Source organism: Sipha flava, unplaced genomic scaffold (genome assembly GCF_003268045.1).
Source record: "Sipha flava isolate LNK unplaced genomic scaffold, YSA_version1 195_pilon_pilon, whole genome shotgun sequence".
Taxonomy (NCBI): domain Eukaryota; kingdom Metazoa; phylum Arthropoda; class Insecta; order Hemiptera; family Aphididae; genus Sipha; species Sipha flava.
In genome coordinates, this window is record NW_020272762.1 from 1 (window position 1) to 15,334 (window position 15,334).

The 15,334-nt window shown below is 31.3% G+C and overlaps 1 protein-coding gene across 1 annotated transcript; it reads left to right on the top strand.

Moving 5' to 3' along the window:
• The first annotated feature begins 2,742 nt into the window (after positions 1-2,742).
• Positions 2,743-4,996, top strand: LOC112681716 (exosome complex component RRP41). Its single transcript, XM_025552011.1, has 4 exons — positions 2,743-2,999; positions 3,122-3,325; positions 4,355-4,564; positions 4,646-4,996. Exons 1-4 carry the CDS (start codon positions 2,838-2,840, stop codon positions 4,817-4,819), a joined length of 750 nt encoding a protein of 249 aa, XP_025407796.1. The 5' UTR covers positions 2,743-2,837; the 3' UTR covers positions 4,820-4,996.
• The last annotated feature ends 10,338 nt before the right edge of the window (positions 4,997-15,334 follow it).

Here is a 15,334-nt window from a genome sequence, read left to right on the forward strand (position 1 = left end):
TTTGCCGTTCGATTCAGTAGTCGACATTTCAAATGATGTTCGAAAAATATTTGAAACGTGAAAAATATTTGAATATTATCAGAAATATTGATTCACTTGTAAGTCGACGTGAGATTGTCGATAAACACGATAAACACTTTACTGTAAGTTTTGAGAAAATACAAAAAGCGATGTCGCGGTTTTTCAAAAATGAATAATAAATTTGCCAAATTGACTAGGTATGTTTATATCATTGTTTTTTTTTTCATATAATACGTTGACCTGGATACGTTTTATAAATAATTGTGTTAGCTATTACTACTATATAAAATGAAGTCGCTTTTTTTTGTTCGGGATAAACTCCGAAACTACTTATTCAATCGTCGTGCAATTTTTTTTAAATTAAAGAGGACATCACAGAGAAGGTTTAAGGCAAAAAATTAGTCCGATAAAGTTAATAAATAATTAGTTATTAGTTAGATTAGCCAAAAATGTATAACATTTCATCAATTGAGAATGGCTGGGCCGATTTAGCTCAAATTTTTTTTAATTTATTTGTAATTGCCAGGAGAAGGTTTTTACGAACATTTTTTTTGGAAAAGTGCTATTGTTTAATAAATCATAGTTTAATTTAATAATTTTTGACCCGATCGATAACTGCGCAATTGAAAATGAATTATTAAATCAAACTATTAAAAAACTATAAAAAAAACTATTTAAAAACTATAAATAACTATAAATATTAAACAAAAAAAGATCCCGCAACAGGTGTCAAAACAAATAAGAATGTTAGTTCGAAATATTATTATGCATATCGGTTGATGATTAAACGCGATCAGGACAAAATCATTCTACGATATCATGAGCTTCGTCAACAATTCATGGTCGAAATGTATGTAAAGATAGAGAGCGAACGATTTTGATACTTGCGATTTAATCAAAAAAAGCTGCGTGCAGAAGATTCTCAAAACAATTGTTAGATATTGGAGATGGGAAAGTGACACAGATGAAACGGAATGTATAAAATTACCGACCGATTTCTGCACAATCATTTATTCGCAAGATGCTCTCATTGACTAGATATTTTCCAATGTACACAGACAATACACAAATCATGAGTGGCTGGCAGAAAGGGCAATTTTAGTAGTAAAAAATGTGGACGTCAACGAATTGAATCTCAAGATAAACATTTATTACTAGGAGACATGGTGTCATAAAAATCTATAGATATAGTTTGCTATGCTACTGAAGCTGTAAATTATCTAACAGAGTTTATAAACTCATTGGACTTACCAGGCATGCCACCGCATAATTTACAATTGAAGGTTTGTTCTCCGGTTATTTTGCTTCATAATTTGACCTACCACGGTTGTACAACGGCACGCGATAAGTTGTTAAAAAATTAATGAAAAATGTTATCGAAGCCATAATTTTAAATGGCAAATTCCGAGGTGAAAATATATTATTACCGCGAATCTCTATTATATCCACAGATGTGCCAATACAATTTAAATGCCTTAAATTTTCAATTAGATTGGCATTTGCAATGACTATCAATAAGTTTCAAAGCCAAACAATGTCTGTAGCTTAGATTTGAGCACATCATATTTTTCACACGGATAATTATACGTGGTGTGCCCTCGAGCCATCCAGTTTGTGTTGGCGAAAGATGGGATAACAAAATATATTGTACACTCTGTTGCATTAAGGGATAGATATTGTTTTTTACTAATATTGTCATAATTAGCGATATATATATATATAATTTTCATGGATCAATTTTAATAAATTATTAAAAAAATAAATGTTTGATGTTTTTTCATTTTTATATTTCGTCACCATTCATAGCACTCCATATCTCTTCCTTACATCCTTATCCTTACCCACATTCTTACATGCCTATATTTAATTAGTTATTTTTTTCTAGCAAAATATTCTCTAGAAATAATTTATATGACAAAACAACGTTTGTCGGGTCAGCTAGTATTTTATAAAATTATTAAAAATAAAATATTTTTATTTAAGTATATTTTATAATTTTAACGAATACATTTTTGTATTATTCAGCATTTATTTCCTTTATTACTTAACATTTTAATGATGTAGGTAAAGTAAAAATATACAGCTGTTATGAAAGTGCATACATACATATGAAAAATTCAACTATAAAAATATGATAAAAAAAATGCTTAAATAGTTAATTTTTAAATTATATTCAAAATTAAATAGTTAGTGTCTAGTACCCATCGGCTTTAATAAAGCAAAACCTTTTATAATTAGTTGCATTTATTTTAGTTCTAGTGACAAATAATAAAAATGTAATACTAAAAATGATTTGCCGCCCTCGAGAAATCGCCACCCTAAGCACTAGCTTATAGTGTTATCTGGGAGATACGGCACTGATTAGAAGGTTTACCTGCGTTAGGAAACCGGTGTTCGTGGGCGGCATAATTATTTCTCAACACGATCGGTATCGGGTGCATTTAGCCCCGATCGAAGGGATTAAGACGGAAACGAAAAGCCGGATTAGGTATACCTAGTAATAAGCTCGAGACGGAAAAATATTAGAAAAATGAATACCACCATATTTATTTTCATGTAGTCTTCGGTAACAATAGTATCGCGTTCGCCGCGCTCCATCGTGAAAATCTAAAACGTGGGGAAAACATTTAAAAAAAATACTACGTAAGCGTACGTACGGAGGCGTGAGAAGACAGATGGCGCTCGCGGTCACATTGTTAACAAACCGCATGCTAGCGGCGGAAATTGTTCGTGATAACGGCACCGCAGAACCACGAAACGATCGCGGCTTTGGCAAAAACCTTTGGATACGCGATCACCGACCACCTACAGCACCGATGGATTTATTGAGCAGACAAGGGCTGAGGACGGACGGCCGGCGGTCCGACGAGTTGCGCAGGATCAGTTGCAAGATGGGAGTGTTCAACCAGCCGGATGGTAGCGCGTACCTGGAACAGGGCAACACGAAAGTGCTCGCGGCCGTCTACGGGCCGCACGAGGTACGTACCTGCCACAGCGTTCGGACTCGTTGTCAGTCGATCGGCTAACAATAGCCGTTTGCGGAGCAACGGTTGGACGACAAATGGCCCGCATGTCCCTTTGACATTGTTCGTGTTTACAGATTCGGGTCAACAGATCGAAAGCGCCCAATGACTGTGCGGTCATCAACTGCCAATACAGTATGGCGACGTTCAGTAGAAGTGAACGGAAACGTAGACCCAGAGACAACAAGTCAGCTGAATTAACAGTTCATCTCAAACAAGCAATGACGACTGCAATTAAAACCGACCTATATCCTAAATCTCAGATCGATATATTTGTAGAGGTATATAAAATATAGTCGTATATTAGTATATTATCAATGTATAATTCAGGTTCAATTTCATATTGACAATGAACATTTGAATTATAATAAAGATCCTATTATTATGGCTTAATATTAATACCTAATAATAATCATATGTCATCAAAATTATTATAAATTACCTACATCTCTAAAAAATGCCTGAAATTCTATTTAAGATTAATAACTAGGCTTGGGATTTTAATGCTCTTAAAAATAGCAAAAAATGTAAAAATGCTTTAAAAATTATGAAAAATGTGCTATAAAAATACGTTAGAATATTTATTTATAATAGATTTATAATAGATTATAAACGGTACTATAAAAATCATATTACCAAACATATTTAATTATATTTATTCTTCATAATAATAATAAAATAAGTACCTATTTGTTTAATATTTACATTTTATTTAACTTTATTTAAATTTGATTGTTGTTGAACTCTTGCAATTAGAAAAATGTCTTTCAAATATTTTAATTTTGTTCTATTTTTGATAAAATATGTACAAGGGCTGATATGGTTATATTTATTAGTTTATCAATTTAACAGATAACATACTAAATATGCAAGTTTTGAGCAAACAAATGCTGAAACATGTGATCAAAAACCCTAATATTTAAGAATTAATAGATAAATTCTGAAAAATGCAATAAAAACAGCAAAATATACCTAAAAATGTATTTAAAGTTAAATTTGTCACAAAATGTAAAAAAAAAAAAAAATGGCAAAATAAAAACTGCATTAAATTAATCACTTTAAACACATTTTCTGCTTATGAACCTACATGTTGGAATATAAGAAAAAAAAATGCTCTCGCATCAAAATCTCAGCCCTTTAATATTAACCATTGTACTGCTATTAGTAGTCTTACTATTCATTTTCACTAGTTTATAAGTTGATTGAGCCTTGATCTCAAATATGTCTTAAAAAATATTGGCATAATATGAATATGTAAAAATTTGTATTCTTACTAAAAGTGTAACCAATAAAAAAAATTTTGATTTTAGGTTTTACAATCTGATGGCGGTAATTATAGTGTTTGTGTTAATGCTGCTACATTAGCTTTAATAGATGCAGGAATTGCCATGGAAGAATTTGTGATCTCATGTACGTCTAGCTTAGCTAATGGTGAAGTGCCATTAGTGGATATAAGTCATCTGGAAGAGACACTGGGCGGTCCCAGTATAACTGTAGCAATATTACCCATTTCTGGAAAAGTACACAATTGATTTGTTTTTATTATTTGCTACGATTTCTGTTATGATCTGTATACATTAATTAATTTTTTTGAACTTTAGATTGCCATGTTGGAAACATCACAGAGAATGCACATCAACCACGTGGAACCTGTGCTAACCGAAGCTATGCGAGGATGTCGTTACATATATGATACTTTGAATAAAACTATAAAGAAACACTATGAAGAGATTGGTGGTGCTTTGAATTGGGGAACTGAAGAATACAATATTTGATCCTATGTATATGAATTAATTAAGCTGTTTAAACAACAAATCTATACACCGAGTATATTTTTGTATATTTATATTTTTGTATTATTTTTGACATGTTCTATTCTCACAATTTGTAATATAAGGTATTTAGCTATACTTAAAAAATATATTTACACAGTTTAAGATTGATACAACTAATTTGTCTTAGTAAACATTCTATGATTTAGTAAGAATATTAATGAAATCTTAAATAGTTATAATACTAAAAAATAATAGCCATTTAAAATAATTTGAATTGTTGATCAAAGTAGTATATATAAAAATTAATTTTGTCAAATGTTTTATTACAATAATGAGAAATTAACGTTAGATGTCTACTTATAATTATGGTCTTCAACCTGTGAGTTATGTGATTAGAAGCTACAGGGTTGGATCACATTATATCTAAATTAGTATTAAATTTATTTATTTTTCAATTTTATTCCAATAGTTACGTTACATCTTGAAGACCTTATGTTTATATAATATATTTGAATTATTATATAGTTATCAAAATGAATGATAAGTTAAGATAAATCAATCCCATTAGTATAATTAATAAATTATTAGTTAATCTATTAAAATATTTACAATATTTATTATGAATGGTTTTCTTTGATTTCTTTAACATTTTACTCGCAGGAGCACATTAGTAATATCTAAACTTCTTACCCAATAAGTTTAATTTGTTAACAAAAATCTCTAGAATGATGAAAAACTGTTTACTTTTACGGCTTATGGCAGATTTTGAACCAAACTAACTGTCCTCTAAACGAATTATTTAAATTTTAAAATTTTAAAATGTTTTGAAAAAAAAAATAGTTTTCTTTATAGCTAATACTGAATGATATAAATATTATTTAATTTTATAACTTACAACAATTTAATTACATAAACCAGTGGTTCTCAAACTTTTTTTGTCCGCGGAGCCCTTATGTTTTCAAAAAAATCTACGGAGCACCGAAAATCAGGAATTTACATTCAAGACAACAATAAGTATTAATATTCCGTACTTAGAAAAACGCACAGTTCAAAATTTCATTTTTTTTAAAGTTCGGATTTTGTCATTTACCGTGAAAACTTTGGTCATTTTACGTTGTGTTGATAGATTTACTCCGTTTAATTTTGAGAAAATGCCAGCCAAGTTATGAAGTCATGATAACCAAATTTTATCGGAAGTCTTACTTGTGAATAGAATTGGTGTCACTAAAACGTATTACTCGTTGCGCAATTCAGGTAACCGTACCAGCGTTTTTCCTCGACAACTAAGAAATACGATAATATTTAAATTTAGATAATCAATACATGCCCACGGAGCCCCTAGACATCTTCCGCGGAGCCCTAGGGTTCCGCGGAGCACAGTTTGAGAACCGCTGACATATACCAATTATATTCGTTTTTTTTTAAGAAACAATGTGTTAAAATGTAAATCTTATCAATTTTCTAAAATTGTTCCATTTGTTCAATTTTTGTAATCATCACTTTTAAGCGTATAACTTTCATATGTTAACAATTTTCCATGTGTCCTTATTTGAATAAATATTTTTATTTTACGGAGAAATTGGTTGCTGAACCTAATCTTTGATACTGCCAAACTGACTTTAATGAAAATACTGGTGATTTTCTTATGATTCATGTACCAACATGTTTTTGGTATAAAGAATTTTCTGAAAACCGTTGATTTACATTTCAATTTATGATAAATTTATGTAATGGATTCACTTATTGGTTATCTTGACAGCAAAAAAATAAAATAAATGTTATTATAATTTATAAACTGTTCGGCTGCTTTATGCAAGCCTAAAACTTGTTGGTTTTTTTTAGCCGAATTTGTTCGTATGCCTGATATAATATTGTATGACTGGAAGAGATACAACAGCTTACAACGTCAATAGTCAATTATAACATATAGAACAACCGTTGACATATTACCATCTTAGTGCTAGTAACTTATAATCCGAACAATATCAAGTACGTCGTGTACGTCATCTTGGCTTGTCATTCGGAAAACCATTGTTCATCGCCGTGGTCCGATAATCAGGTGTATACATTTGATTTACCTACTATATTTTATATTTAAGTAATAAACATTATTGTGTTGCTCATTTGAGAACTATAAATAAGACTGGTTGGTCTTATACAATGTATTGCAAGTACACCTATCGTACCATTAGCCACCCAAATTAGATTTTCATGCCACTTCTTATAATGAAATTTTACTGGTGGTTCCTCATGGATAAACACCTCTTTGCATATCGTAAATTGGTTTCGACTGTAGAGTTGATGAATAGTCTACCCTTTTTTGTTTCAATTTCATATAAATTATCTTTTATCAGAGCTGTAAAGAATACTTTTAAAAAGTATTTAGGTGAATACTCAAATACATTTTTTTTCAAGTATTTAAGATACTAACTACTAAGATACTTAAATTGTATAGTATTTTAAATACTACTCAAATACTTTAAAAAAATCTTTGGAATACTTTTCAAATATGTTTGTAAAAAAATATTTGGTGTAATTAGGCTAAGGTAAACTAACATTTTTATGAGAAATAGTCGAAAGAGTTACAAACGTTCTTCAGAAAAATTGTTCATTTTGTTAGATTGTATTTAAAGATTTTCAGCGGTATTTGATCGATTTGAAGAAATTGATCCTATTCGCAATTTTATTTGATCGTTTTCATCTTCGTCAGAAAAAAAGTTGTTTTGCACTGTCCTTATCACTCCATTATTTTTTTCGTGTTTCTCGTTTTTGTCATCGTTATCAACTGCACAGCCTAGAGCTTTTTCTAAGTCTTCCTCTGATTTCAAAGTAGAAATTAAATCGGTTGAATTTTAGTTTGATTTTAAGCCAATTTTAGCGTGTGTTCCGAACACAGTGGCGCCATTTCAGTTTTTTTTAAAGGTGTGCAAGCAATTAAAGAGGCCAATTTTTTTCCCACCACCAGGCCAACATTTATGATTAGCAGTGATTACTGATTAGCCGTGGAGCATGCACAATGTTAAACATTGGAAAACTGAAGACCAAGGCGGCAAGGTCATGTATCAGTGACGCCTAGGCCAATAGTCAATAATTGAATAAGAAAAAAATTCAGGATGTGCAAGTGCACACCCTGCTCCCCCCCCAAATGGCGCCTCTGTCCGAAAATAGTTTCGTACGGTGAACGTTTTGTACCATGGTGAAAACTCCGATTGCTCATAAATTGAACGAACTTAAGACGTTCGCTTCGCTTTCTGGAATTATTATCGGCTAACCATGTTGCGAGTTTATTTTGAATATCTTGATTGGCCCTTTCAACAGATTCTTGAATTTCGGTGTCTCTTTCCGTGGACAATCTTAAGATCTTCCCACATACTACACAACTCAATAATAACTTTATTGGTGAATTCCTTTCAATTATCACTTTGCCAAATTGCCGTGGCTCCAAGTGTTTTAAAAATATCGATTACCTAACACGTAGGCTACTTCTTCAGCCCGTTTATGAGTTAACGGTCTAAGAATTACGAACTTTGAGAGGTGATTTTGATAGACCATTATGAACTTGTAATCGTCATCAGGTTGGGCTTGAATGTCTATTAAATGAACTCGACAGCGAGAGTTCAATACTAATGAAAGTATAGATTTTGCAACTAAACCTTTTTTTTTTTTTTATTGTACCGCCTTATTTTTTGACAGTGGTCACATACATTTTAAAATATCATTATATAGTCTCCCTTGTTATATTTTTATATTTCAAGTTAAGTTCATACTCCATACGGTTTCTACTTCCATGTTCCATTAATATGTTACATTAAGAAGTTGAAACAATTGTTCATTGTAAACATAATACTTAATTAAATTACCTTCGGATACTGGTGTAGGTAGCATGTTTCATGACAGTAAATAATAGTAAAACATGCATATAATACAATAACAGTAATAATATTCCTATTCCTAAAACGTTTTAAAACTTCAATATAAAAATCATAGTTAATTACTGTTTGTCCATTCGCAAAAATGAAAGGTTTGTATTTTATGCTAAAAACAATCGATGTTGTGTATTTAATTTACAAAACCTTCAACACTCCTTTATATTAATCGAAACAACTGTTGATAATATCTAATAGTCTAAATTAAAAATACACAAGGGTGCCTTTTAAAGTTACACCTCGGGCGCAATAATTGGTTGCTACGGCATTGCGTATTGTCAAGCTAGTTTTTTTTTTTTTTATAAAATAAATACAAGTTGTGAACGAATTCGGGCGTCACTCAGTCAAAAATGTTCATCGGTGTTTCCTTCTTGCGTGGACATTATTGTTTTTATTAAATGCATAATCAATTTCAACCGCGTCGACTTGTGTGTCCGTTTAGTGCATAAGGTAAGAAGTGTAATTTTAGATAATTTAACCGACAGACACATTAATGATCAGTAGTAGATCGATGATTATTCGGAGAACGGTTTACGATTATTGTTTTCGTGTTTGAATCGGAAAATAAACACCACTTATTTGTAAGACGAGATTAAAAGCGGCGTTCCGATGTTGAGGCAGACGGGCATTGTTTACAGCCCTCGGATACACCCATTTGTCGCCCTCTCTTGTATAATCGGTAACATTGGAAAAACATCTATCAGCACGAGAAACACATATTGTTGTACTCAAGTAGAGAACTTTGCGACCGAAGCATTAGCACATGACGCGCGTGCCTGTGCACACGATATCCGGCGTACCGTGGGCAAATGCTGCGACGGTTGAAAGTTCACCTGTTCGAAATCGATCCGAATAAATATTCTAACGACAGTTACCTATTTTGAATATACCGACATGCAAGGCTGGGCATTAACGAGTTAAAAGTTAAAATTAAGTTAAAACGTTAAGTTAATTAACTTGTTATTTTTTTTACAAATTAACTTTTAACTTATTAAGTTACTTTTTTTTTTAAGATTAACGTGTTAACTTTAAGTTAATTTTATTTAAAAGTATCTAAATTAAGTTAATTTTAGTGCAAATAATAATGCATATTATTAAATGAAATTTTTAGTATATTTATAATTTACTATTTTAATATGAATTTCCTGTAGACGAAAATAATATGAAAAATAACTTTAATAGTTATTATATGGGCTATATTTTATCATTATATTTTTATAACATTGTTATTGTATAAATACTATAAACCCACGGAAATCCTAAAAATATTCTGAGTAAAATAGTAAATACCATGAGAGCGAGTGTCGATGGGGGATTAATCACAAAACTGTGGTATAATTTCCAATTCAATTTCATTATTCAACTAGCATGTGTTCTGTTCACATCTCGTTAGAATTTCTAATATATTGTTATTAGTTTATTACTTAATCAGTTTATTATATTTCTGTGAAAGTTTATTATTTATTTTATTATTTTCTTTATTTCTATTTAATTTTTTTAAACTAAAATGTTACTTAACTAAGTTACTAAAAGTAACTTTTATGTATCATTTTAAATTTCCCCAGTAATTTTCTTGAGCGTTAAAAAACTAATATTATGTGTTCCATTTTTATTATTTTTGTAAATTATAAAATTTTAACTGCAAATTAAGTTATTTTTATTTTCAAAGTTAACTTTCAACTTAACGAGTTAACGAAAAAATTTTAATTAACTTTTAATTTAAATTAATTTTATTATTTTAAAATAAAAATTTAACGAGTTAAAAAAAATCGTTAACTTGCCTAGCCTTGCCGACATGTAGTCGGTACAAAAATGTGTACAAATAAGGAAAAGTGAAACAACTATAAAGACCCCACCAGAAACGGCACGAGAAATGTACGCGAAGACGACAAAACCATCGACGACAATAATATTATCCGACCGTCCATTAAAACGTTTCGGGCGAAAAAAACTTTTTATACACTTCTTATTCCCGCTAAATTCGGTTCCGTTTCTCGGTATCGTTTCGACGACATTCGTTACCAATCTTCACCCGTAGAGCTCGCGCTTTTACGATCGCTAAAGTCGAGTATTTTTTTGCTAGCAGGATTTTGGATATTATATCTCGTCGAGCGACAGGAGCAAATGATTTCTACCATTGCTAAGGAGACAATGCTCAAACGTGCCCGTCAACAAATATTAATCGTAGATATTTTTTCTGTACATAATAACAATAATAGTTTGTTGGATGTACGACGCAGAGCATTGTACGATGTGGCTAATAATTAAATATATTATGTAAAAAAATAAAGGTAAAAGTTATGTACAAGTTTATAAATTGAAATCTAAGCAATGTTTTGTATAGCTTAAATGTTGTATTACTTCCTCAGGTGTTGCACTGACTTCGTAGTGGATATCGAGAGCAGCTAATCCATTGAGTCTTTTTTCTGATGTAAAATTTCTTATATGAATATTTGGATCAATTATTCAATTTTTTCAAACATGTTTATTATTTTAGAAAGATACGACACAGTTCAAGGGGGGGGGAAGGTCCGAATCCGTGGACCTCCCCTGGTTGCGCCACTGTCACATAACGTGCACTCGCGGGTCAACGGTACGCTGCGTACGATTTTACTTCGAACACACGCTACGATCGCCATGACGGATTGACGGATATAATGTTATGATGTAAAAAGTTCGATATTTTCGCAGCGCCGTGTGCATTTGCGTATCGTTTTCGGTACAGCGATATTAAATTATATTTTTTTTTTCAAAATTCGTTAATATTTCGGTAGGGGTTTGAACTCCCAAATCTCCCTCGTCCCTAGGCACACCCATGGTTTAATCGTATATCATGTTACTACCTCGACTAAAGCGATGTGCCTACGATGTATTATACATTTTTAACCTCCATATGCACTACCTTCATTAATTCATTATTTATTTATTAATAGAATAATATGGTTTCACGAGAAAAATAAATCGTGATACCTACACCCCGTGTACTTGGACGACTAGACGTTTATAGTCAGCGTTTACAGGTAATATTATGTTGGACAATTTCATAAATAGAAAGGTGGTTAGCAATACCTCAACTACAAAATAGGAGGTCCGTGTGCGGTTATTATATAGGGCCCCTTCCTAGGTTTTATTTTTGTTAAATTTAATTATCAATTTTTTTAGGTTTTAAAACACGTTTCACATCAGTTAGTGTATAAACTAAATACCTATAACTGTTGTATATTATACTACACTACATATTTATGTAGTAAATTTATTTAAGTAGTTTAAGTAGGTACGTTGTATGCCTGTTCAAATACTCAATGGACTCATTGATAAATAAATATTATATTATTCTAAAATAGTATAACAACCTTACCTGAATTTAAAAAAAAATTCTTTTTATTATTAAATAATTGTGTGTTTGTAAAGTGTAGTTTATTTCAGGCTGAGACTAGGGGGCCCTCCAAATACCCGGTTTTTGCGGCACTGGCGGTTAGTGAAACGAAACGAGGAGAAAAAAAAAAAAAAAAAACTCGAACCCGAGGGAAAATAACCGAAATCACCCGTTGAATGCAGTATTGCAGTAAAGTCTATTCGTCCACTACAATGCACCCGATATATACTCGTGTTGTAATACGGGTACTCACAAAACGACCGAGCACGTTTATTTGTAGTGCGGGCCGCCCGAGTCCGTGACGAACGCGTTTCTTTGAAAATGTTAATTGTTTGAGGATTGCGTTTACTAGCAATAAAGTGCCGGACGTTCCGTGTACGTTTTTAGAAGACGCGTCAGATGTTGTTATTCCATTGCGGGTCGAACACTATGACGGTGGAAAAAAAACCGACCATGTTCCATAATTTACCATTCGGAACGTCAAAAGAAAGAAAATTATAAAGGTTTCTTTCCTTTTACCTCCCCCGTCAGAATAAAGGCCCCGCATATAAATACATGTATTATGCGCTCGCGTACCACGTGAGTATGAAATGTGACACCTATAACACCTCTCCCTCACCTCACCGCGGTCTAACTGCGTTTGTCCGGAATCACCGAACTTTCGTTTTTTCGTATACCGGCGCGTCATGAAAAATGTACACATTTAACTCGTGAGATAAAATGTCTAAATTATGGTCGGTCCGATACCACACGATTTAGGTTTGAAAAAAGAACAACCGGAATTCAAACAATTACTATAAATGACGACATGGGAGAAAATTGCAGAAACTACAGTAAAAAAGCAGCAGGTTGTTTACGTAACATGTACATTTTTATTTTCATTTTTTTTTTATTTATTTTTTTGCTGTGAAATCAATATTATTTGTCAGCGTTGGTTGACGGCTGATGATTAAGGCGCCGGGTACAACGGACGTTTTCGATATAGACCCTGTAGTGTAACCGAGCATTCTTAAATGTTAAGCAAAATATACATTTCAATAAGCTTGAACGTTTTAAACCGTTATTGATTGTTGTGCCTCCGATCAAAAACGATTGGTATTTGGTGTGCAATAGTTCTATGTAGAACGATATTCGATTAGGTAAAATTTAAAAGTAGATAGACGATTTAATGGGTAACTCTTTTATCGGATTCATGAGGTAATATGCCAGGTGTTATTCTTAACGAGGTAAATGGCCCTTCCAGGTGCTGTGTTGGTCCGTGACAGTTCAATTTTTAATATTTCGTTCGCATATTTTGAGTAAGAATAAAAATAAAGTACACTAAAATGTAGTTTATTCGATCATCAATAATATTACTTATTATTTTGAGTTTAGGCGAAACAATGCCCGACTACCTATAATGCAAGAGTCAAAAATTACACGATCAACATTTAACTGTTTATTGTATTAAAATATCTTTTTTCCAGTGTGACGACAACCATTTTTTCGTTGGAGCTTATAACTATTTAACTAGAATACAAACAATTAAACAAACTTAAGTGATTGAAGCTATAAGTTTTTCGTAATGGTTTTTACTTATGAATATGTGAATGGACAGTATGAACAATTCGATTGTTGGCTCTTATCAAATCGCTTTTTTGTCATAAGAGTAGATTGATTATTTATAGCTTGCTATAAGAACCTATGGTGTCTTTATGATAGGATATAAGTTCTATGATATAAGTCAGTCTACGTAGACCTTTTTATCGTATACACGATATAGAAACGGTTTTTTTAATTTTTAAAGTAGGATATAGCGGTGACACATTTTAGCGGAGGTTTTTTTGTTTTGTTTTAAACCGTGAAGTGCTACTACCATTAAGAAAAAAGTTAATTATAAAAATATATAAGTACACAAAAAGTATATAATATTTAAAACGAACATGAATATGTCACTAAATATTACACGTGTACAGATTCTATCATATAAAATTAAGTCGTAGTTCAAAAATGGATCCTTTATAAGTTTTTAGTGATGGAACTGTTGTTCTATAATTTTAATTTTGCACAAAAAATTGTAACAAAAATTAAATTATATCATTATTAATTTTTTCGTTTTGATTTTTATTGTTATTTTATAATAATATAATAAAATATTATACTGTTAAAATATATATAGTAAAACCTCGATAAGACGAAAGCGCTTGGGACCATGACATTTTCCCACGTTAACGGGGTTTCCGTCTTTATTGGGTTCAAAAAAATTATATTGAATTAACGGGACCAAAAAAATATTCCGTAATACCGGGGTTTCCGTCTTATCGAGGTTTTACTGTCTTACAGATGATCATTTAAGTACATCTATTGATTTTTTTTTACCACATAAATAATAAAAAATTATTGTATTACAAATGCGGTAAATTTAAGAAAGACCGTAAGGTAGACCATAAAGATATTTCCTCCCATTGAAAACCTTTATGGTTTGAACTAAAAGTTACATCATATGTCTCTTATAAGTTAGGTATAAATTCAGAAACTAAAGTTTTAGCAGAATACTAATTTTGTAATAACTGTCAATATGTGTTAAAATAAATACTTCAAACTGGTAATTTCTGTAAAAAAAAAAAAAATAAAAAAAAATATGATGTATTAAATACACTGTTGAAGCCATCCAAAACGAAATGAATTGGCTAATCAAAATATATAATGCATAGTTTGGTAGAAGAAATTTAGTGTTATTCTCAACTTTTCTAGTTTATTTTATTTTTTTGGTTTACATTAGAAGAATAGTAGAGGTCTGCAAGGGAATAAAAATATGCTTTCCGTGTAAGAATTCTGTGGTAGATTTCTTTCCAGGAAATCATATTACGTAGAAAAAGAAAAGAAAATTACGCAATGCAACTAAAAACCAATACGTACTCTTCTTGCTCCTTCACAATTCAAAACACTTAAAACTAATTTAAAATGTTATCCAGTCAACATTTGTAAATTTTTTTTTTAATAAATTCGATCTTTCGTGTCGGACGTACCAGTTTACCAAAACTGAGTACGTTACTATACGTCAACTATAGGTAATTTCAATTGTAGTGTTAAAAATATGTTTGTTTTGTTTCTCAAAGTGTAGACGTTTCATCTCGGGCCTATGTGATAAAATAATACGAAAAAAAATAAAAAACATTCAGGACTCTGTTTTTTAGATTAGCATTGTACATTAATCGTAATATAATATTCACA